Genomic DNA, 22,518 nt, shown 5'->3' with positions numbered 1-22,518 from the left:
GGGTCTGTTTGCTTTGTCTTTCGCCTACCGATTTTATGTTTCTCTCTCTCTCTCTCTGTTTTCGGGAGACTTTCTGGCGGAAGAAACGGAACCGTTTTGAAGGGACGGGGGGGGCAAAAATCGAAAAACGCTCGAAGCCATGTGCAATGAGGTGATAAACTGGAAGGTCCTTATGGAATGATATGAAGCATTGATTTCTTTCGCCTCCGGTACATCGTTTTCTTTGGGTCCCTAGCTACACGGAAGGCTCCTCTCCGACGCGCCGCCAGCGCGGGAGCTCCCGGAGCTCGAGCTCGGAAGAAGCAACGGAATCGCGCACTTGGCCACACTCGTCCTAACATGCAATAACGATAAACGGCTGCTGTGGCCGCTAATGGCTGCCAATGAAGTAGTTTGTTTGCGTCACTGCGGCTTGCGAGAGCGCGAATAAATCCACCGCACCTTGCTGCCGGAGATGCTGCCACTTGCGTGTGGATAGCTTCCACGTTCTCGGGGCCTCGGGGCCCCGGGCCGGACTGCGCATGTGGTGGCGAGTCGATGCTTTTAAATTTTCCCCCTAATTTTAGTGCCCATTAAACGCCGTTGGCTGGCGTTGGCCGGTGGACCCCTAATGATATGGAGCAGCGGCGCGGCAGCATCTCCCGCGCAAGAGCAAGAGGTGACGCAATACCCACGCTAAAGAAGCAGTACATTGGCAACGAAACGGAAAAGGCCATGTTCCCCCATAAAACTCGCCCTGCATAAGCGCCCCCTCCGCCGTGGAGTGGAGCGCTACACATTCGATTCGATCCGGAGCGAGTTTTATTTCTGGTGATTTCAGTTGTCCACCTCGTGGCAGACCTCCATGTAGTCCGGATCGTGCATGATGTCCTTGATCATGTCTTTCAGCATCGTGTACCGGGGGAAAATGGGATAGATCTTGGAGTTGCCGTACTCGGACTGGAAAAGCAGAAAGCAAGAGAGAGAGAGAGAGGGCGAGTGAGTGATTACGGCATCAGTGGGCATTGGAGGTCCATCTTCCAGAGGCTCACCTTCAGCTCCCGGATCAGGTTCCTTAGACCGGTGTACTTCTTCAGCAAGCGATACAAATCATTAATCATTTGCGTGTTCTCCTGTTCGATCTGGGCCGTCGTCATGGCTGTGGGAAAACGGAAACGGAATACGTAACGAAACAATCAATCGGGGCTCCACTTCCGTTGATGATTCGAGGTCCTCACGCACTTTCAAGCCGCTCCATCCGCTCGCGCTTCTCGGCCGCCTCCTCGGCCAGCTTGGCGGACGTCTTGACGCCGTCGCCCGACTTCTGCGACTTCTCCATAATGCTACAGGCACGGAGCACGAAGGCCGGCACAGTTTCTAGCTTCTCCTGCTTCGGGATCTCCACCAGCGTCCAGTACTGCGTCTCCAGCCGGATGACGTCCTGCGAAGTGGCACGGAAAAAACCCCGCGGAACCGATTAGACCAGAGAACCCATTAGGAAACCCATTCGCCGCGTTACCTTTATCATCAGCTTCAGCATCGGGTAGCGATTGAAGATGTTCCGCTGGCTCTTGGAGTCGCCGTACTTGTTCATCAGATTGACGAGCGCCTTCTTGGCGGTGTCGTACGACTCCTCCAGGCGGATCCGGACCGCCCGCAGCCGCTCGTTCGTCTCGAGCAGCTCCTCGCGGCTCATGCCACCTAGGGTGGTGGAAGGGAAAACGTTGAACAGTGGGCAGTGTGGAGGGTGACGGGGCCGATACTTACTGGGCGATCCTTCATCCTTCACGTCCTGAACTATTCGCCGAACGCTCTGTGTAAATTTGCCAACTAAGTTTGTTGAAGCTATGTGGTGGGGAGATGCGGTCAATAAAGGAGGTTCACAAGGCTATCAATAATTCAGCTACCAACTCTAGGCTAGGGCGCTAGGCTACCTGTAGGACACTCTAGGAGTGGCCCTACCTAGAACGCTACTAGGCCACTATCAACTAGTTGATCCAATCTACCCAACATTCCCTATAGACTTACGCTAATGAATACACATTTGGAAGTTACTCCTCAAAACCGGGGAAAGATCTAATCTACCGTTGTGGCAGTTCTTGGCCCACCCCTGACTTACCGTAATGCTTGGGGGATTCTGTAACAGAGTGAAAGAGGAAACACTATCAGTGGCCGTCCAAAGGTTCGGTGCTAGACTGGACTTCGAGAGCCGGCGGATTGAGGACCAAAACGGGCAACAAAATACGCTGGAGCGCTACAAGGTACACTTACACAAGGTGGCGTGTGTTGGGTCTGATGGGCGTGTGACCGGTGTCTGTGGTGTGTGTTGACCTGTGTGGTGTGGTGGTGTCAGGGAAGAGAGAAGGAATAGTGTATCTTCGTGGCGCTGTGGAAGAAATCAAACCGCTGCAAGAAGAAACTTCCCCACAAAAAACCCACCACCGATCTGGGCGGTCTGACGTCACCACTGGCCAGTCGAGGCCAGGCGAGTAATGGTATTCTTGCGTCCGTGTGTTGCGGGGACCCCCAGAAAGTCCCCCACCAAAAGCGGCTAACCAAAGGGATATCACTTTATGGAAATCCAATGGCCAATGGCCCGTGAGGTACCTTTCTCGGCGTAGGACAGAATTTTCGTGCCCGCAAACAGGTTGCCCTTGTCGGGGGAGTCGGCGGCCCCGGTACCGCCCCCGGTCCCGACTCCCGATTTGCTTTTGGTCTTCTTGGCGGCGGCTGCTGCGGCGGCCGCGGCCGCAGCGGCCACCGTGGCCGCCGCGGACGTCCGCTCGTCGGGACCGCGGAAGAACGCCTCCACGAAGTCACCGGACAGATCGGCGGACAGGTTGGCGGTCAGGTAGCGCCGGTAGTAGTGCTCCTCGGCGTAGCTATTCCCGATGTTGATCCGGTTACCGTAGATCCGGTCGAACGCCTCGAACACGTACTCGTTGTTCAGGTGCTTGGCCAGCCGCGGTCGCTCCCGGAGCCCGAGCTTGTGTAGGATCTGCTGCTTGATCGTCTGCAGCAGGATCACCTCGATCGGTGGGTTCGCCTTCGCCGGGCCACCACCGGTTGCCGGGTCGGCACCACCGGTCCGTGCCTGGGCCGCCCGCCGGTTGTGGAACTCGGACAGCACGTCCGTCACCAGGAAGATCGTGCTGAGGATGATCTGCGACGTTGGCTGGAGGGCGGCATGCTCCAGCCCAAACTCGTACACCTTCCGGTTGGTGGAGAGCAGATTGTTCAGACTGCAGCCGGTCGGATGGTAGTCACGTTTGGCCCGCTGGTTTGCCATCCGCTCCAGGCGCCTCAGTTCCGTCTCCTTGCGGAGCTTGCACAACCCGAGCAGCGCGTCGGCGTCGAAACAGTAGAAACTCTGCTCGATCTCGTCCGCCTCGTGATGGGCCGTCCCAGTCCTCACGCACCGCCCCTCCAGGTGGTCATCGTACAGGGCGTACAGGTCGGCCGCCAGCGCACCCGAGTGGTGGTCCCCCCAGGAGCAGCTACCGTTCGGTGAGGGATGCCTAAGGTCGGCCCGAACCGAGAGACTCCGGGGACCACCGGTCGACAGACCGCGCTCGTTGATCGCCTCGACCGTCAGCTCGAACGGCTGCTCGCTCTCCTCCGCCAGCAGAAAGCACTCCAGACAGGCATCGCCACCGCCGGAACCGTCGTCGTCGGCTGTCACCAGCACCAGCGACCACCAGCAACAGGTGAGTAGCACCACCAGGCCGTAGGCCCTTCCACGGCGCACCGCTCCCTTATTGGGAGCTGGCCGGGCGTCGCCTCTGGCCGGACCTAACGGCGTGTGTACGAACAGGGTGTACGTGTAAGTATTGTAGTGTGTGCGGGTGTGTGTAGACCACAGGGTGGACGGCGCAGGGCACCGAAGCGAACGGGGGGAACAAGAAATAAGGGCTGGACTGGGCTGTTTTTCCATTTTAGGCCACAAATGTGCAGCCAGCTTGACAGGTTGACCGGGAGCCCGAGGTTCCCACACGTCAACAGATCAATAAACCAGCCTCGACATCTGGCCCAAAGGGGGGGGGCTCTGGAGAAAGAATCGGCGAACGAGGAACTCCTTGTGGACCGTGTGAGCTGACACGTGTTTGTGTGCGTGTTTGTGTGTGCAGAGGTACGCAATAATACGACTAAAATAATAAAAAATCGGAACGGCAACAATAACAGTCCCCGGAGAGAGAGAGAGACAGAGCGAGCGGAAGAAAGAAAGAGAAAGAGAGAGAGAGAGAGAGATGGTACTTACCGCCGGCATCCGACGATCGCTGCGAGATGCCGCGCTTCATGTCGTGCTTGCCCATCCTGCTGCTGTTGATGTTGCTGATGCTGCTGGTGGCCAGGTCGCGCTGGAGGTGCTTCGAGTTGCGGCGCTGGTCGCTGGAGCCCGACGGTTGCGGTGGCAGTTGCTGTTGTTGTTGGTGATGCTGGCGGTGCTGGTGGTGGTGGTGGTGGTGGTGGTGGGGATGGTGGTGGTGCTGTCGGTGGTGTTGTGGCGTCTGCGATGTCGAAGTGCCGGGCTGGTGGCTGGAAGATGCTGAGGCTGAGGATGACGCTGGTGGTGGCGGCGGCTGTGGTGGTGGCGGTGGTTGCGGTTGTGGACTCGGCTGCTGTTTGTTAACTTTCCTCGGATACCGTATTTTCCTTCCGAACCCTTTATTAGGGTACGTTCTATACTATCGGTTGGCTTTGCGTACCCAGTCTAGGTTAGTCTCATTGTTGTACCAGATACCTGCGTTGGGAGGGGAAGGGTTGGAAACAACGAGTGTACCAGATTACGGTCTGTTCGCATGTGGGGGGCAGCAAAATATGATTGCTGGCCCGAAGGGGCGGGCGGTTAGGAATTCGGCCCACGCTTGTGCGAATAACCTTTTCGCTCCGGTTCCCCGAAGGACCATAGTCCAAAGCTTAGTGTAAATATTATGAATGTGAACCACTGCAGTCAGTTTATGGGTTTCTGTTTGATACTTCCGTTTGTGTTGTGGCAAAAACTAGGACAACGGATTCTCGAGCCAAAGTTTTCAAATAGAATGTATTGCAGCATGCATACACTCAGGCGCAACTCGTGATATCAAATTCAATTTGCCGGTTCTCAGTGATTCTGCGCGCCTGCTTGTAGGCAATTAGCATTACAGCCATTTCATCGAATGCGCCGCAAGTTATGCAACACCCTGTGTAGTGCCCAATGGTTTTATGTTTGCCCCACAAAACCATTCACCGAATCCGACGCCACTGTTGACCTCCTTCCTGGTTCGTCCTGGTTCGTGTCACTCGTAATCGTAAGATTAATATCATCGTGGGCGTGCGCGCATCAGTGGATAAGCACGAAGCACCGGACTTTTTCTGTGTTGTTTTTCCCTCCCAACAATTAGAGCGTGAAATGGGCAGGTCTGGGGGCCTTTAAGGGATTGTGTGTCACATTACCATACCCTGCCCCCGTCCAAACAAACCGGACCGTCCGCGTGTGGAGTTTGTTTGATGTCGTCCGAGCGTCAGGTTCGGCATGCAGGCCACCGCCCACCGGCACCACTCTCCCAAATTCGAATTGGGTACGCAAACATTCCGCCCGTTCGTCCGGCCCGGTTCCACAAGAAAGCCTGGAGGGGAGAGGGGCCCCGATGCTGTCTTGCCGACGAGAACCTTTTCGGACGAGCTTCACAACCAGTTAGAACCCCGGAACGGTAGTCCGAGGGATAAACATTGACAACAGAGGCCCGGGCCGGATCAAATATTCAGTGCGTCCGGTGCGGTCCCGAAATGAAAAGCACATCAACTTTAAACACCCGGAACCCGCAGTGGTTCAATATTTAATACGCCCCGACCCATCGGAGGAAACTTTTCCCGAGGAGAATGTTATTACCGCGATGGCGGTGGTGAGCGCCGCTCCATCTTATTTCCACTTGATTTGATGTCCACTTGTTTCGATCAATACGTGTGAGGGTTATTGAGGCGGAAGTGTCTCGGAAGTGTCTTGTCGCGCACTGAAGGACCACAAAAGCCACGGGAAACAATCACTTCCCACCCACCGGGCCTGGGATGGGCTCCAAAGTATGCTCAACTCATAATGGGTGTGCAACAAGAATGTGTATTTATAAATAGTTGCCCACGATGGCGATGGATTATGCGAGGTTCTTCGTCAAAGCATCACGCCCGGCTCGGCACGGCTCGGCCCACCCGGAAGCTGCATAAGTGTTCCCTGGCCGCTTGATTGTGTGTGTTCGTGTGTGCGCTGGTGTAATAATCCTGGCGCTAAAGATGCTTCCGGCTCGCATCTCGCAACGCGCCCTGACGTGCGGCTCCCCGAGTGCACTGCAAAACGGTGGCTTCTTGTCATTCACGGGACGAAGTCGTGCTCCTGCACTCCTCGAGCTCATCTCCCCGGGGGACGTGATGTGGGATGGCTGGGTGATGTTTTGAACTTTTTGCACCACCCCGAGAGCTCTCTCCTCGGTTCTATTAAAACTCTACGCTGCGCACCCATTCTAATCCGGATGGGAAACTAATCTGACGGCTCGACGGCCCCACAATCGATCTGTCACCTCCCACCGAGGAACGTGGAGGGCTCCCGGTTCCCGGGGAATGTCCCCGGGCGATCGGAGGACCCCCGGGAGGCAGGAAGCGCTCCGGTGGCTCGCTCCCGGTTCCCGTCCCGTCGGTGGCATCAAGAGCGCGTCTGGAATGTCAACCGCCCAACAGACAAACGAGGTCGAGTGAGGCACGGCCGAAGGTGGCAAAGCTGACGCACACACCATACCATATCGGCCGACTGTCGGAGATCGAAATCGATGAAAAATTGAGGATCTCACACCATGGCAACCGAGATGAGGCTGTGACAGCGAGAGAGAGAGGGAGATAAAGAGGGGGTTGGGAGCGCTGGTAGCGACGGGATGACTTGGGGAAAACAGGCGGCCAAGCGGCCCGGAGGCGAGCGGTAAATAAAACAAAGAAGCAACTAAACGGCCAACAAATGCCATTGACAGCCATTTCTGACAGGGCACGACAGGGCTGCTCCACCAGCCAGCCCCCCTGCTGGCCCCCCCTGGCCGAGGGAGCGAGAAGGGCGCACGGATTGCTGCGACGCTTGGATTTTGCTTTCGCCCGTTTTTCCGCACTTCACCGCCGCTGTCAGTCAGTCCCCGCCGCCGACAAATCCGGACAAGAACGGAATGGTGGGTTCTTGATGGGCCACGTGGAGCGGTGAGTATTGTTTCTTGTTCCGGATCGTTCTCTCTCGCTCGCTCCCTCGGTCTGTTGCAGCGGCCCATTTGTCGTCCGTCCGTCCGTCCGCCGTTGGCTTGGTGGGAAAACCTTGCCTAATAACCTCACTTCCCCGGGCCGGGCCGCCATCTTTCCTTAATTTTCTCTGTCGTTAAGTGAAGCTTTTGACAGAGCTTTCCTCGTCACGCGCCCTTGTGTGTCTGGGTGTACGATCCACACGAAGAGGACGACGACGACGAAGCACAAAAAGGACATCGGACATGGTTCGGGGCCGCACTGGGATGCATCTTCACAAACACATCGAAGTCTCGACACCAATTAGGATGTACATTTTGTCTTGTCATACTCGGGATCGGCTATGAAAGAAAAGCGCTCCTGGTCCCGCTGGTTCAGGTCCGACCGTCTCTGGATTCTCTCTCGCTCGTTGATTGCTTCTTCCGTATGTGACGTGAATGGAACGACGGGCCCAGAGGAAACAGATGCCCCACGGCTGGGGAGCTCGGGGACTTGTGGCTGTCCCCTCACAATATCTCAGCAGCACAGAGCGGTGCAATATCTGAAAGCCGCCCGAGCGCTGCGAAGAAGCGAATCAATTGCTAGAGTCCCGCGCAAGTGGCAACCTGTCTCGTCGGGGGCAGGATCCCGAGACGACCGACAGGTGTCAATGTGTGTTTCACAGGTGCAGACCTACCGCCCTCCGCCGCCCACTTCCAAGCAACAAGCTTCAACACGTCAGTCGGATCGTCGGTTGCTGGGCTGTATTATCAGAAGACTCCACGTCACAGGGGCCACGGTTCCACCGGGGAATTAGCGCAGATTTGATGCTTTGCCCGGTGTGCTTATTATAATTTCGTTGGCACCGTGTATCCTGTATCCACAGACGCGTGGAGACTTCCGGCTTCGAAATAATCAAGCTGCACGGCTTGGTACCAGGAGGGACCCGGGATAAAGAAAATTAATATCATTAAATAGTTCCGGGAGCGGGATTGAATTAATTGCATCATCCGAGGGGGCTCTCAGAGCGATCCCGGACCTTCCGGGAAAGGATAGGTCGCGACGAATCCGGGATCCTGACAGGATCCCAACCCAACGGGGTGCATCGCGAAATCTGTCTTAATAAAAGTATAATTTTCCTTCCGTTCCACAAGTGCTGAAGCTGATCAAAGGAGAGTCCCCGTTCCCGGCTAGACCGTAACTTGGCTTCCGGCCCCGAAATAGGCCGCCCATCCCGGCCGCCGGGGCACATCAAAAGGGGTTTGCTTAGAAGGATCAACTTTTATTGATGTCCTACAGCAGCAGCAGCAGCAGCAGCACAAGTCGATAAAACTCGTCCGGAAAAGTTTATGGTCTGCCACCACCGAGCGCGGCCGGCCCACTCTCGCTTTGGCGTTTCCTTGGCGTGGATGACAGCAAACAAAAATGGCCCCAAGTGACGTGCGGGCAGCGATAGGAGGGCTGTGTTACGATTATTATCGCTCGATCGACCGTTTACTATCTGTCGGGTCCGAGAGTGGCGCCACATCAAGTGGTAGGTCCAACGAATAGGACGTCGGGTCCGGGCGGGTCCCTGCGATAGTTTCCGGGCTTTAATATTGTCGAACGAAGTAGGCAGATTGTCAGGACCCTCGCCACGTCACCGGACTACCGCCTGGCAAGGCTTCCCGGTCAGGGCTACTAATGAACTTTATCGACTGCCTTCGGTCCTTCGTTTCGGAGCGCTCGAAGTTCCAGACACCCGGCTGGATTTGAGGATATCCAAGGTACGGGAAGGTATGGGAAAATAAAATGGAACGACAGAACAACGACGATGTAACGACGCTTTCCGGCGTTTTCCAGCCGTCCGCTGGAGGGCACTAGGCAGGTAGGCACACGAGAGAGAGGGGCACAGCCTCAGGAGGCTGTGGATTATGTAACGTTCGATCGGTGCCCCGGTGCCGCCCGGGGATTTCTAGCGGCCGCGGCGGCTGTCGGCGTAACATTTGCACGGCTCATTGACACCGCGAGCGATGACAGGCCGGTGCTGCACCCACCGCGCCGCAGGGCCCGTGATGGCGATAAAAGGACATCCGGCACCGTAGCCGCCATAACCTCATTTTTGGGGGCTAATTGCGAAACCGCGCGAACCAAGTTCGCCGCTCCCGGCACTCACTGTTTCACGGCGTGAAAAATTGTGTGGGAAAAACACGCGGAGAGAACGAGAGCCAGAGAGAGAAAGAGAGAGAGAGAGAGCGAATGGAGCGGTGGCCTGAGGTGCGAAAATTATGAACACGTTGCTCGCTACAACCGCCGCTACATGGTTAATGGTTCGGGCGGCACACCGGGTGGCAACACCACTCTTCGAAATCGAATACTAATTGAAGCGGAATGGCCCGGACCACGGAGCCGGAGGCAGAGCACGGAGCGGGAGCAACAGCAACGACAACCGACGATGTGGCCGATGCTGTTGCCCGGCGGCTGCAAATTAAATACCGACTGCGGTTCGTCGAGTCGAGTGTCGGGTTTCGGCCTTCGATGAAAGTTTTCCACTTTACGGAGCACTCCACAGAGGGGGTGGTGGTGTTGGGACGGGCAGTGCGGGCCTGGGATGGCAAGGAGTACCTAGCAACGTTGCCTAACGTTTGATAACTTTGTGATTAAAAGCAAGGCAAATATCATCACCGGATCAACTGGACCGGACCGGATCGGGCAGTATCGGTAGTCAGGTTGATATCCTTCAGGTGGAGTGGAGTCTGGCGTCCACTCAGGCAGGCTGTTTGGCCATCACTCCACCTCTCACGGACACAAGGTCACGAGTTTGTCAAATTTGGCTACATTTTTTCGTGCCCCAAACTGGTCAAAAACACTGATAAGTTGGGTGGCGGCCGAGAAGAAATTCGTCGTAAACAACATCGGCAACACAGTCGGCCTGGGGTGGTTGGTCAATATTTTTCCGGCCAGCCGGCCATTCTCTCACTGGACTGGAAATCATTCCATTTCCCGGGCATGATTTATGTTCCGGTGTGTAGGTGCGCCTACCTGGTAGGCAAAGCGCAAAGCACGTGCGCCTGAAGGTATGTAATTGAAGTGAAATGGGCCAACTCGGTACACCTGGCGAAGGAGTTCCTGTGCTCTGGTTTTGACGCCAACTTCAGAGGCCATATGGTGGGCGGCCACACACCTGATTCACGCCGCACGCCACGAGGTAATGATCTTCTGGAGCAAACGATCTGGAAATTCACCTCTAAGGTGGAGATAGTACTCATCGCCTTGATCACCGTTTGTACTCCGGAGGGACGCAGAAATTTCGTGAACACTTCTGGCAGTGCCACGCCGATGGCCCATTGACCTTTACACGGCCCCACACTGGCCCCCGGGCGATACAACCGGAGTCCGGAGAAAGCTTCTTTCATCTGGCGGGCATAAAAAGAGCATCCAGTCCGAAGCCGGAGCCAGTCCAGTAAGGCCAGCCAGTGTTTGTTTGAAGTGTTAAAAGCGCGGCTCGGCAGCATAAATAATAAAGAACCTCTCGAATCTGTTGCCCGGCGGCGACGGCCAAGATGCTTGCGCCGGTTACGTCGATGGAATTGGTGACCTTTTGCCGAGCTGTGGACCCGGCCCCAAAAAAGGATACGGCATCAGCAGCAGATGGTGCCGGCTGCGATGCGCCGCAGCGTTACTTCCCATTCGAGAGCGCAACAGTTTAATGAACCACCGGGACCCGTGAACCGTTATCATCCTTATTTTTTTTGCCTGCCTGCCTGCCTGCTACTGCTATCCTTCCGGTCAACGTCGCTGGCTGGCTGTGCAAGTGTTTTTATTACTCCTCGCTGCCCGGATGCCGCAATCGAAACGGCCCGAATCTGTCAGAGCGGCGGAAGTCTCACTCTGTGTCCTGCGAAACGATGGCGATAACTTCGTTACCTCCAGGAGACACGGAACACGGCACGGTGCGGAACCGGCGGTTGCCATGGCAGTCCCGGACAGTCCCAGTGGGGGAAGGTTGCGCTAATCAGATGATAGATGAAGTGAACATCGATGCGAAAGGTGTCGGCCCCCGGTCGGGGAGCAAAAACCTCAGCCCAACTGCCCTTGTCCCCCCCACAGAGAAAAGGGCTTCAATCTTCGGCACCACCGGTAAGTGTGCATAGGCAAAAAAGGGAGGCCAGAAAAAAACAAGAAAAGGACACTAAAGTATGGCCATGCTGGGGGTGACCCTATGGAGAGTGGGAAGTAGGCTGTGTAAATGGCAATGAATTTTGATGAGCTGAGTAGCCTGCTTTCCGTGTACTCGTCCGCCTCCGTGTGTGCGTGCGGTAAGACGGATTCCTGGTACGGGCCGCCGTAGAGCACCTCTAGCGCACGGATGCGGATGACAGGATGTCGCTTCGATCGCAACGCACGCTCGTCGCGCGACGGAGCTTCCTGTTTTTTTTTTGTTATTTTCACCCCGTCTGCTTTCTGTCAAAACACCCGTAAGCGGCGAAACCTCAGCAGCAGACGGTGAGTAAATCCTGACTCGATCTAATTTTGGCGTGTGCCGCCATTTTCGGTAACCCTTTGGTGGTGGGCCCCACACGTTCCTGCGCCTTAAGCTGCGACACGATCCGCTTATCGTAAGTACGAGTGTTGCGAGATAATACTCAGAGCAGCACACACAGGCACGCACGCACGCACGCGCGTAATATTTTCTTTTTCCCGTGTCCTTTTTTGGCAGCTTCTACCCGTTAACCCTTTTAACAGCCCGAACGCCATGTTGTCCGGAGTGTGGCATAAAGCTGCATGCATTATGGACTCCGCGTGTTTGGAAGGCCGGAACGGACGAAGAACCCCCCCACCCCGTGAAGGAGACAGCGACAGAGAGAGCGAGATAGAAAGTGTGTGTGAGAGAGAGAGAGAGGATCATCTCCGGATACGGGGCTCAATATGGTAAGGCCGCTCCGTGGTGGTGAGATTTGATGGCCCCCATCTCGGGCTCCAATCCAGCATCATCATCACCTTTCTCCTGTGCAGTCCTCGCAGACCATAGGAGTGGGGGGGGGGGGGGGGGGGTCCTAGGGGTGGCGGTGCTGGTCATAAAACAATTCTCCCGCACGTCGTCCGCTTTCTTTCGCACGGCTCACAATCTCGGACCGAAGCCCGAGCTCCCCCGCCTTCTACGGAAAGGACAGTGTAAGGGGACCCCACTGGCGGTAGGGAAGGGTCCGGGCGGGTTTATGGGACCGACCGACACACAAACACACACACACGCGGGTGGGGATCAACGGAAAAAGTCACGCCGCGACCACTAAAGACTTACTAATCATTGCGGTGAAGGCGGCGCCTGTCGCTGAGTGGTCGCGATGTTGCTGCGGTCCCAACGTCGCTTCTCCTGCTGTGTCCTGGCTCCTGGCTCCTGGCCCGGCTGGCCTGCCTCGCTCTTGGGTCGCGGTGGCGCTGCGTGCTCCCGAAACCTCGCGGTTTCCGGTTACCCCTTCTAGCGCCTACTGACACTTGACACTTGACGCACCCACACACGGGCACACTCTAGAGCGCACCTGGATGAGTCGGATACAGATAAGAGTCCCCCCCTGACACACAGGCGGGTTGGCCAGGCGGCACTTGTCGGTCACGGTCGTTATGTAAAGCGCGGCGCAGAGCCCTGTCGCCGTCGTTTTCGTTCGTCACGGCCCTTGCGATGGAACCGGAGTCCCGGGGTGGCGGTTCCTTCTGGTTCCTGACGGGAGGGGGCCGTAGGAAGAGGGGCCGAGGGTTCGGGGGATAGGGCGGCAACCGAGCCTTTGTTTCGGCGCACAACGCGTACCAACGCAACGCACGGCGACTTTTCACGGACCTCTCGCCCGTTGGCCCAGCAACAAAGCAGCCCTTTGGGTGGGTTGGTTGGGTGGGGTGTGGTGGGGGTCAGTGAACGAAGCGGGCGACTACGCTGCTTATGGTGGTGGTGGTGGCTATGGTAACGCTGCTAGGGATGCTAAGGATTTTTCACCGAAGGACCGCGTCCCCACAGGGACGCACAACCACACGCACACCCGCACGCGGAGGAGACAGAGAGACGCGCGCGACACCCCTTGGCTCGACGGCTGCCCTGGGGATCCTTTGGTGGGTTTACCGGGAGGGGACTTTTCTTTTCTTCTGCACCACCGTTTTCGCTGGAAGCTTTCTTCGCTTATTTGTCGCTCGCTCGGCGAAGGCTCTTGGCGTGTGGAAGGCGCGCCGGAAACGGGTGGGGGAAGAGCAAGCACACGGACGCGCGCACAGACACTCGTACACACGCTGCACACATACACTCACGAACACACAGACGCACGCGCGCAAACACGCAAACGGTTGTGGCGACGGTAGCGGGGAAGATGTAGCGTCGTAGCAGCACGTCCTTCGTCGACCGTGGTGTGACTGAACTGGGACTATTGGGGGCTTTTCCTCGGTGGCCGTTGCTGGCTGCTGGCTGGCTGGAGTGGCGCGCGACTAGATAGTGGAGCGATGGGAGCTTCCCAGCCTTCCCGGAGCATCGATATTTCGTGAGAGAGAGAGAGAGAGAGCTTCTCCTCGCACAGCATCCGTCCTGGTATCGCAGCATCCCTTCACCACGAGGACGAACTCGCTGCTCTCTCTCTGCGAGAGTGCCCGCAGTGTTGCCAAACGTCCCGTCAGCTCCTTTTCCGGTCTCCAACTCCAACTCCAACACGGACACTCGTAACAACCAGGGTCTCGTTTCTTAGTTTTCTTCGGCTAGCACTGGCACGGCGACGGAAAGGGCAATTGCCAGCAAACCATCCGGTGGCGTACGGTTTCCATTTCGTCCTTGAAGGACAACGCGTATGTGTGTTCGGGGCACACGAGGAAAGCTTTCGGTGAGCAGAGCTTAATTCCACGCAATGTTTGCCCGCGATCGCATGCAACCGTTGCCGAGCAAACTTGCACGCAATCGGTTTGAAGTTTGACATTTGAACGCTTGCAACTGACGAACTGGAAACAAACAAAAAGGGTATCCCAAGGCAATACGGCTTTCTAAAAGGTGCTCCTCTCTAACTATAAGAGTATCATATTATCTATTATCAGGCTATCGTATTATCGCTATGAGTGTAAATCGAATCGCAAACGTAAATGATCCCAATTCCTAGGCAATCGGTCATCATTGAGCAAGCAACACAAAGTACAAAACAACTCATCGGTAAAGTAATAAGTATTTCTAGTTTATTTTAACATCCTTTCCGGCTTTTACAAATCGTGCCCTTCGTCTTCGTCGTGTCTACTATCTTCCATCGCTATTTTACACACGCAAACCGGTCCGTTCCGTTCCAGAGTCCTTCCAGGCCGGATAACATTCGCTGCCGCGCGATCGCCGGCCGATCCGCTTCGTTAACGTGCTACAGTTACGGAACTCTAAAGTAATTTGTACAAATGGCGATATAAACAGAAATGAACAACCGCGGGGCGAGAATTATCAACCAGCAATTATAAGCGTAGCGAAGATGATTAACCTTGGTTGGTTGGCTGGCTGGCGAGATATGCCTGCGCAGAGATTGGTTGTGGCTTGAATTCCGGTAGCCGGCGTCCTCGCAAACCGCGCACGCCGCGCTTCTGCCTCTGCCAACCACGTCACGTTTCGTATTTTTTTCTTGTTTCTCCGTTTTCTGTTAATTTTCCTTTGAACACATTGGGTAGTTGGGTTGCAATGGTCACTGACTCTCTCACTCACCGCTCAATCAATCGGGTAGGGAATATTATGCGCCGGATTACACTCGCTTATAATTGTGTCTCCTGCCCTGTTTGGTATCTCCCGAAAACTCTGCGCGCGGCTCTTGGCTAAAATCTGACCGCGTCGTCGCCCCGAGAGAATTGCTTGTTTTACTTTACATTTGATCACAACGCGAATTATGGCGCTCATCCCGTTAAAATTTACCGACCGTTGGTGCCTCTTTGAGAGCGACCTACGGTCCTATCATTCGGTCGGTGTTGGGATTGCTTGAATGGGGCCCGCCCGCCGTTCGCGGTGCCCGCGAAGCGTCCGATTTATAATAGACCGTCTTCGTAACCGATCGGGGGGAATTTGTGGGGGGTTTCAGCTTGCATTCTACATCTTAAAAGGTACATCGTTCAGATCATTCTGATTACATTGCACACGAACCAGACTCGCGAGGCCGGCCGCCACTGTACTGGGTTGGATGGAAGCGATTTTGTTGGGTTTCTTTTGCTGTCTCTCTATGGATGTTCTCATTCGCTTTGTTGCCGTGGATTGTTTGCTTGTTAGCAAGTGAAGATTTTCTTCCAATTGTATCACACCATTCAGCATCTACTAGAGTAAGTTATGTGTTCGTTATCCTATCTCTGTCCCTATTGCTATCGCCATTATTCGCTCCGTGCGCTCTCTAGGCCCTAGATCTCTCGCAGGATTTGCAAGCAAAAACAAAGAAAAAAAGCTCATTAAAGCTAAACTTGCGATACAGTACAATTGTACAATCCATTTTTGTGTGAAGTAAACCTAAATGATTCCGTCCGCGGAAGGGTTGCGAATTTTGCTTGGTCTATGAAATATTCGCATCGAGTTGGATAAAGGAGAACGGCACAACATCCCGATGTGCTCGTCTAACCATCCGCGTGGTAGTTGTACACTACTTTACATGTCGCTACATGGCGCGTACCCATAGCACAGAACAAACGTAATAGAAAACTTAACAAACAAAAAACACGTCAAACGAGCTGCAATAAGGCATTGAAAACAAATTAGAGTGTCCGTTAGGAAGGAAAAACTCAAGCTGTACAATAAATTGAGCAAAACTATCGCGTGTGGATACCGCTCTCGAACTTATCGATCACAAATGATATTTACAAGGACGACCTAACAATGTCGAGATGCGTCTCTTCGCACCGGTTCCGCCCGTTGCTTTCGTACCCTAATTTTTTGCCATACATAGTGTGTGTTGTGTGCCAAACAATATTTTTCGATAATAGTTTTACTATATTGGAAACATTTTTTCGTAAAATTCTCTTGTTTAGTGCACCGCGCCGCTGGTTCCGTTTAAACGGTGATCTTCTTGATCTGTGGTTTAATTTCATGCGAAATGCTAGAGAACGCGCGAATTGGTTGGTTAATTGGTTTAAATTTGCAGAAAATGTCCCCTTCTTTTGATTAATCTCTTCTTTACTATTTGCCTACGCCTTTGCGGGATAGAGAAGTTAAATCGATTTATAGCTACTAGGTTACTTCTTGTCTACGGTGTTCGGTACCCGGGGGTCTCCCGGCACGAAAGAACCGCCCCACCACAAGCAAGAAATTGTATCCCACTGTACAATGTACGGTTAGCGGTTAGTACTAGTTCTCATCCCTAATGGCACTGCGTTTTATTGTTTAAAGTCTACATTATGCGCTACTGGCTATGTCTTAGTCGCTAGTACATATCTCGCAAATCGACAGCTGCTGAAGATACCTCTCATAGGGTCTTACGCTCTACCGCGGGGGGCATTTAGCCTAGCGAGTGGGGAGGGTCCTTCCTTTATCCGATTCCGACCCCTAGCTTAGCGGGCGTCGGATAGCCAACCCAAGGTGGCGATTGCTTTGTGCGGGTTACGTGACCAGCGATGAAGTGCAAGTGAAATCGAAAGCATTAAGATTCGTTTACAAACTATATTGTCGTCACTTATGTACACACAGGATTAACTTCCTAAGCAAGCGCGCAACCTACTGGCGACAAACTGGAACCCAACTGAGAATGGGCTTCAGAGTGCGCAGTGTTCCGATTCACAATTTCCGATCACTAGGCGCACAAGCAGAAACTAGATTTAAAACAAGGGCTAGTTAAACTAGATAGCAGAGAACCTAAGGTCTAGCCTACCCTAATATTACACCGCCACGCCGATCGGAGGGAGTCACACAGTGAACGGAAAGTATCGATTACCGAAAACAAAAATAAAAAGTTCAACAAACATTTTAACAATCGGATTCACCCCCCATCGGATGGGTAGGAAGAAACAGTAGCTACTGGCAATCGTGTGTTAACAAATAAAACCGAAATTAGCTTTAAGCACCGTTCGATCAACGTGCACAGGATCTTCCGCTCACGATCCACGGACAGCTCACCGTAATGATAAGGATAGCAGGGTGTGTCTGTGTGTTTACGTACGTACGCTCTAGTTGACTACTACGGGCCTATAGCACTACTACTCTATTTGTTTTTCTTTTTATATAACCATCTATAGCGCGACTCCGACCCGGCAATCTCCGGAGATCTCGACATCGTGCGCTTCCGATTGGGCCCCATCTTCATCTCTGTGCCGTCAACGGGGCGCGACGGCTATTGCAGTTTGTAGGCCAAAACTAAGACGAACGGCAGCCGAGAGAGTCTGTAAGTAAGGAAGGTAGGAGAAAGGAAAGAAGATTAAAACACGGAACACAGAGAGTTTGGCGAGTCAAGTGGCGGTTAAAGGGGGCTCAAAGGGCTGTCTGGGGGGCCAACCGATACCGCAATCTACCGACAACGAGGCCCACTCGAGCCCGCGAGTAGTCGAAGCCACTCGATGTGCCGTCGATCGGTCGCAGAGAGGATTACTATTGGCTGCCCTATGCCCGAAGGAGGCTGTCTCGAGAAATGCTGCTGTCGCGATGCATTCCACCCGACCACCGTTGAGTGGTGGTGGTGGTAGTGGGCCATTACGTGAACCCGGCACGTGACACGTCCTCTTTGACCGTTGAGGAGGACTCTTTCGCTTCCCCATCGTGACTCAGGCAGTGTGGTGGCAATCCTCTGCACTCCGTGTCAAATATTCAAGGGCTCTACCGTACAAGGGGATGATACCCCATTATGCTACCGTCGATCACCATCATCAACGTCTCGTTTGCGGTGATGTGATATTGACGGTTATTGCGCGGCCGCCGGGCGGCAGGTTAATTCGCACCTTTCGCGTGCAACTTCAGAAGTTCGGAAGTCTCACGGCTTACGCGGCTTTCGATGAATACGATATTCCCCGGCCCATTCGCTCGTAATGAACCGCCGGCGGGGCCACCGGGTGTCAAGTGCTTTTCAAACTTTCCGCCAACTGTCATCGGGCGGCGAATGACGATGTTTTGTCGCTCGTTCCGGCGCCATCGTCCTGTGGCATGTGCCTTCTCGCGGGGAGCGTGTGCGTGGTGTCATCGGTTGACAAGAATAAGTTTCGATTAAGGAGTGATTAAATATTCATTCACCCTTCTCACCGGGGCAGAAAAAAGAAAAGTGTTCGGCTTCCTTGTGGGCGACTTTTTTCCCACTTCCCGATTCTGACTGAAGTGAGGACGTCAAATCGGAGCCAATGATGACATTGTTAGAGGGGGAGGATAAGAAAAAAAAACAAGCATCCCCGGAATTTATTATGCAGCGCCTCATTTCGGGGGGATGTGTTCAATCGCTTATGAAGATTTAATTCGATAAGAATTTGACGCGTCCTTTTTCGGGCAAAGATTCGGGTGGTTTTAAACAGCTGCCAAGCATTTAATTTGTTTTGTTATAAACAGCGGTTAACGGTTTTGGATGGAGGTTTTGCTTTGTTGTCTTTGTGAAGTGACTAGAAAGTGTTTCTATATGTTCACAAACAACAGTTTAATGTGGAAACTTGAACCGGCTGAACGCTGGGAGCATTGGACTTGAATACGGTTGAAGGAAACAAAACACGAAGGCCTCGTTAATAAAGTCCTCGTGTTTTAAAAGGTGCACTAGACTGTTCTGTGAAAGTCTACGGTAAAAGGGTATCGATTTTTTGCCCAAAGTTTAATTAAGGCCCCGACAAGATGGAAACTAGCGTTCTTGAATGGATGTTAGTCGCCGGAATGAGAAGCGCACAATAAGGCCAAGGTACCGAGAACCAAGCGTAGTAATCGCATTATGTTATATTATCCTAATAATTCCATTTCTTTTTTTCTGTCCTTACAACTTCAATCACGCATCGCAAGGGCGCTTCCAATGGCTTCCAATCATTGGGCTCCCCCCTGGAGTGACACATCCTTCACCATTTGTGAGCCATCGCGTAGAGAGCGAACGTATGGTTCATCTGGCACGCAATCCCGGGCGGCAGCAGCAGCAGGACGAAGGATCACCGAGCAAAAGCCTGTTCATTACGCTAATCGGTCCCATCCATAAAGTGTCGGCATTACCACCGAACGGCAAACACGGAGCCAAGACGGTTCCGGTCGAGCGGCGGATCATCATGTTACCGAGGCAGGGGCGAGAAGTACAAATGACCGCCATTTCGATTGGCGACGCCCGGCAGGGAACACCCCACCCTAGGGGAGGGGGCTAACAAATGACTGCTCCCAGAGCCGGGCGATGCAACGGTGCAGCGGTGTGCGAAAGTGAAACGACTCCGAGGGTCAATGGGACATAAAGCCGAAGATACGACCACCAGGAGGCTACACTGGGAAGCAGCTCTTCCGGCGAAGAAGAGGAAGTAGCAAAAAAAACCGGGAATTCCTCTCAATTGATACAATAGGAAACGTATACAATTATTTATCCTTCATCACGTCCCGTCCCTGGTGGCCATTCCAGCGCCTCCACGAGCTTGACCGGGGTGGCCGGTGGTGGTGGTGCTAAGTTGAGCATCTGATTTCCGCCCGATTTATCCGACCTCGCCCGTTCCGATGGCGGGCAAACATTTATATTAGATTCAATTGATTCCTTCATCTGCAGGGTACAAGAGTTCGAGTACCACCGAGCGACCGTCCGTCGAATCCGTCTGTCGTCTGTTGGGCTGTCTGTGGTGAGCGCCGACAACCCACCCCCACTGCCGGAAGTCGTTCTGACCGGCGTCATGAATGATGCCGGAAGCCTCGCAAGGAGCCGCGCGAACGCTGATCGCGTTAGTGTTGGCTCTCGTCCTCGACGGCCAATCACACCACCAATCCTGTGCATCCTACGGTCTCGGTCAATTGCTCTGTCCTCTTTTTTTTCGTTTTATTTCCGGCCCGTCCGCCGTGTGGCTGCATTTCATGCTATCCGGAGATTCCTTGGGACTCGTTACGGACAAGGACAACCACCGCAGAGGGGAATGGGGGCGGCTCGCAGAGGCGGAAAATTGGCCGTCGACTTACGATCGTCATCGATGTACTTATCCTACCCGCTTTTCCCTTTTATGCTGGGGGTCGTTAGAGCCAAAAGTGTGTCGCCTCTGTGTTCAGATAGTTTGCTCCGAGGACGACACGGACACGGGGCAATCGTGAAAATTAATGAGAAAATTCATGCAACTTTGTTACTGTTCTGCCCAACTGAAAAGGCAGTGAAAATGTTAACAAATCAACGATGAATCTCTGTTTCGCAGTAAAAGGACACATTATTAAAAACGATATAAAACGTAGAAAGTAAAATAATTAACCTTAGTTCATGATTTATTTTAAGGATATTCTGGCCATTTTCAATCACGGCCTACTTTCACTGCGTGTCAAATTATTTAAATTTTTATTTTTGTTTAATTGTCAGCCTACAAAAATTGGGCAATGTTTGAAAGTGACAATTTTGAGAAAACGTCAAGTTCAGGAGACAACCAATCTAAGTAAGCAACGAAGAGATCGTTTTTTTTATAAACTCTGTGACCGTAACCGGAATCCGGAAGAAAATGTCTCTACTAGCATTAATGTAAAAAAGACTACTATTAATATCATATCACTCTACGTCCCTAGTTTACGTTACACGTTACTCAAATGGAGTGCCGGCTCCGTTTTCTAAGCAGAGACCCTCGCAACGTGGATGCTACTTAAAAGGGCACCAAAAAAACTCATATCCTCCACCAGCAAAACATAGAAAGTTCCTTCGTAGGGAGAGAGCGATACCGTATAACGGTCCACGGGGCCACAATTTATATCGTCACACTCGCTGCCGCCGCCGGGATGCGCGGCCAGCCAGCGAAACGTTTCGTAAATCGTTTTCTTTTCATGTCGCATTTAACGGGCTCCGGGGGCTCGGGAGTTGGTAAATTGGAAAGGAAAGTATCTCTGGGTAGGCAGGCGGCAGTACAACTTGTCGGCCGCTCCGCGCGTCTGGATCGGTTGCGTAGGGAACTTGGTTTTGCGAAGGAGTCCGCCGCCGCCGCCACCCGGCCGATGATGGTAATTGGGTGGGACATGGCGCCATCAAATCAATTCAATGAATCATTTTGAATTTTCCACTCGGACAAAGCGGAAAGTATAGCGCCGACGAGCGTTGGGATGGGCGGCCCCGTCACATCAACAAGTGAGTGGCCGCCAGGCCGGGCGTTTGGTTGGTTTCCTTAAGCTCCCTGTACTTCCTTTGGCTTTGGCCCGAAATTGGCGGATTGGCGTTTTGGTTTGTGCCAACCGCCGCGACACCGCAGTGTAGTGAAGTGCTAAATTATTTGGTCACGGCTTCGTTCGCCGTAATGGCATTGTAACGATCCTTAGGGCCTGGGTGCGTATCGAGATGCCAGGATTGTTACCGAGGACCGGAAGCAACGTAATAGTCCTTTTACAAACGATGATGGTGCTTACGGTGGTGGCCGGGTGACTATTATGCCGTTGGTGAAACGCGCTTTGTGGACGCGTTGATCAAAAAGGACCCTCTTCGGAAGAAGAGGCTTCACACCCACAAATCGTTCGTCGATTTGTCCTGCTTCATCGAAACGATCTACTCGTTTTCTTATTATTTTTAATTATCACCAGGAACACTTATTGCCGGGGCTTCGCGGCCCGTTCGCCAATGTTGGTTCAATATGTTTGCTTCTTTTTCGGGGAGCATATTTACTGTCATGTCAAAGATGTATCGGCGCCATGCTGACGTTGGGAAAAAGATTTACCCAATCGCGAATTTTGATGCACTCTCGGCGGTGGCCAATTTGGGGCGTAAACCGAGGTCCTGATTCTCCGCGGATGTCGATCATTAGATTGGCAGGCATTATTCCGTATCATAAAACTTTAGTGTTATATCCAAACAAAAAAGTGGTAGTTCCTTAACGTGTTGTTTCATCGCATAGCCATCCATCCATCTGCATGTGTGATAAAATAGTGAGAAAAGTAAACCCTTGCTCGATGTTATCATCGCGTGGCCTAATGCCGCCGAAAGGCGGACCGAAATTCGCGTAATGGAGTCGGCGGCAGTGAAGCGAATTTCGCCCAAATGTGTGTTTTCATCGCAAATGACCGACGACGACGAAGGCCGACGAGACCGACAGACGGTGTATACCCCCGAAACACAGCAGTAAAATGGCGGCTTATCTTTCCTGGGGGACTTTTTGCGCTGATCGTGGCAAATCGTGGCCGGGCCGACCGAGAGCTCGTATTTTATTGAATAAAAAGTGATTTAAACTTTTTTGTTCGCCAACTTCGTGGGTGGCGAATGCGACCCCACATCGTCACCCACC

General features: G+C 53.4%; 1 protein-coding gene across 1 annotated transcript; it reads right to left on the bottom strand.

Moving 5' to 3' along the window:
• Positions 1 to 816: 816 nt before the first annotated feature.
• LOC131207062 (uncharacterized) lies at positions 817 to 4,292 on the bottom strand. The gene is made up of 6 exons (XM_058199671.1): positions 4,238 to 4,292; positions 1,747 to 1,824; positions 1,499 to 1,680; positions 1,222 to 1,420; positions 1,032 to 1,138; positions 817 to 939 (listed from the first exon to the last, which is right to left on the bottom strand). The coding sequence occupies exons 1-6, from the start codon at positions 4,290 to 4,292 to the stop codon at positions 817 to 819; spliced, it is 744 nt and encodes a 247-aa protein (XP_058055654.1).
• Between the last annotated feature and the right edge of the window lie 18,226 nt (positions 4,293 to 22,518).

Source organism: Anopheles bellator, chromosome 2 (genome assembly GCF_943735745.2).
Source record: "Anopheles bellator chromosome 2, idAnoBellAS_SP24_06.2, whole genome shotgun sequence".
Taxonomy (NCBI): Eukaryota; Metazoa; Arthropoda; class Insecta; order Diptera; family Culicidae; genus Anopheles; species Anopheles bellator.
Note: the sequence above shows the minus strand (reverse complement) of the source record. Positions and strands in the feature narration are given on the sequence as shown.

Bases quoted from the DNA above. Each gene is read 5' to 3' on its own strand.
- LOC131207062 (XM_058199671.1), bottom strand. From the start codon at position 4,292: ATGGGCAAGCACGACATGAAGCGCGGCATCTCGCAGCGATCGTCGGAT. The intron at 1,825-4,237 runs GTAAGTACCATC...CCCACCACATAG, and splicing joins GCGATCGTCGGATGCCGGCG to CTTCAACAAACTTAGTTGGC. The intron at 940-1,031 runs GTGAGCCTCTGG...CTGCTTTTCCAG, and splicing joins ACCTGATCCGGGAGCTGAAG to TCCGAGTACGGCAACTCCAA.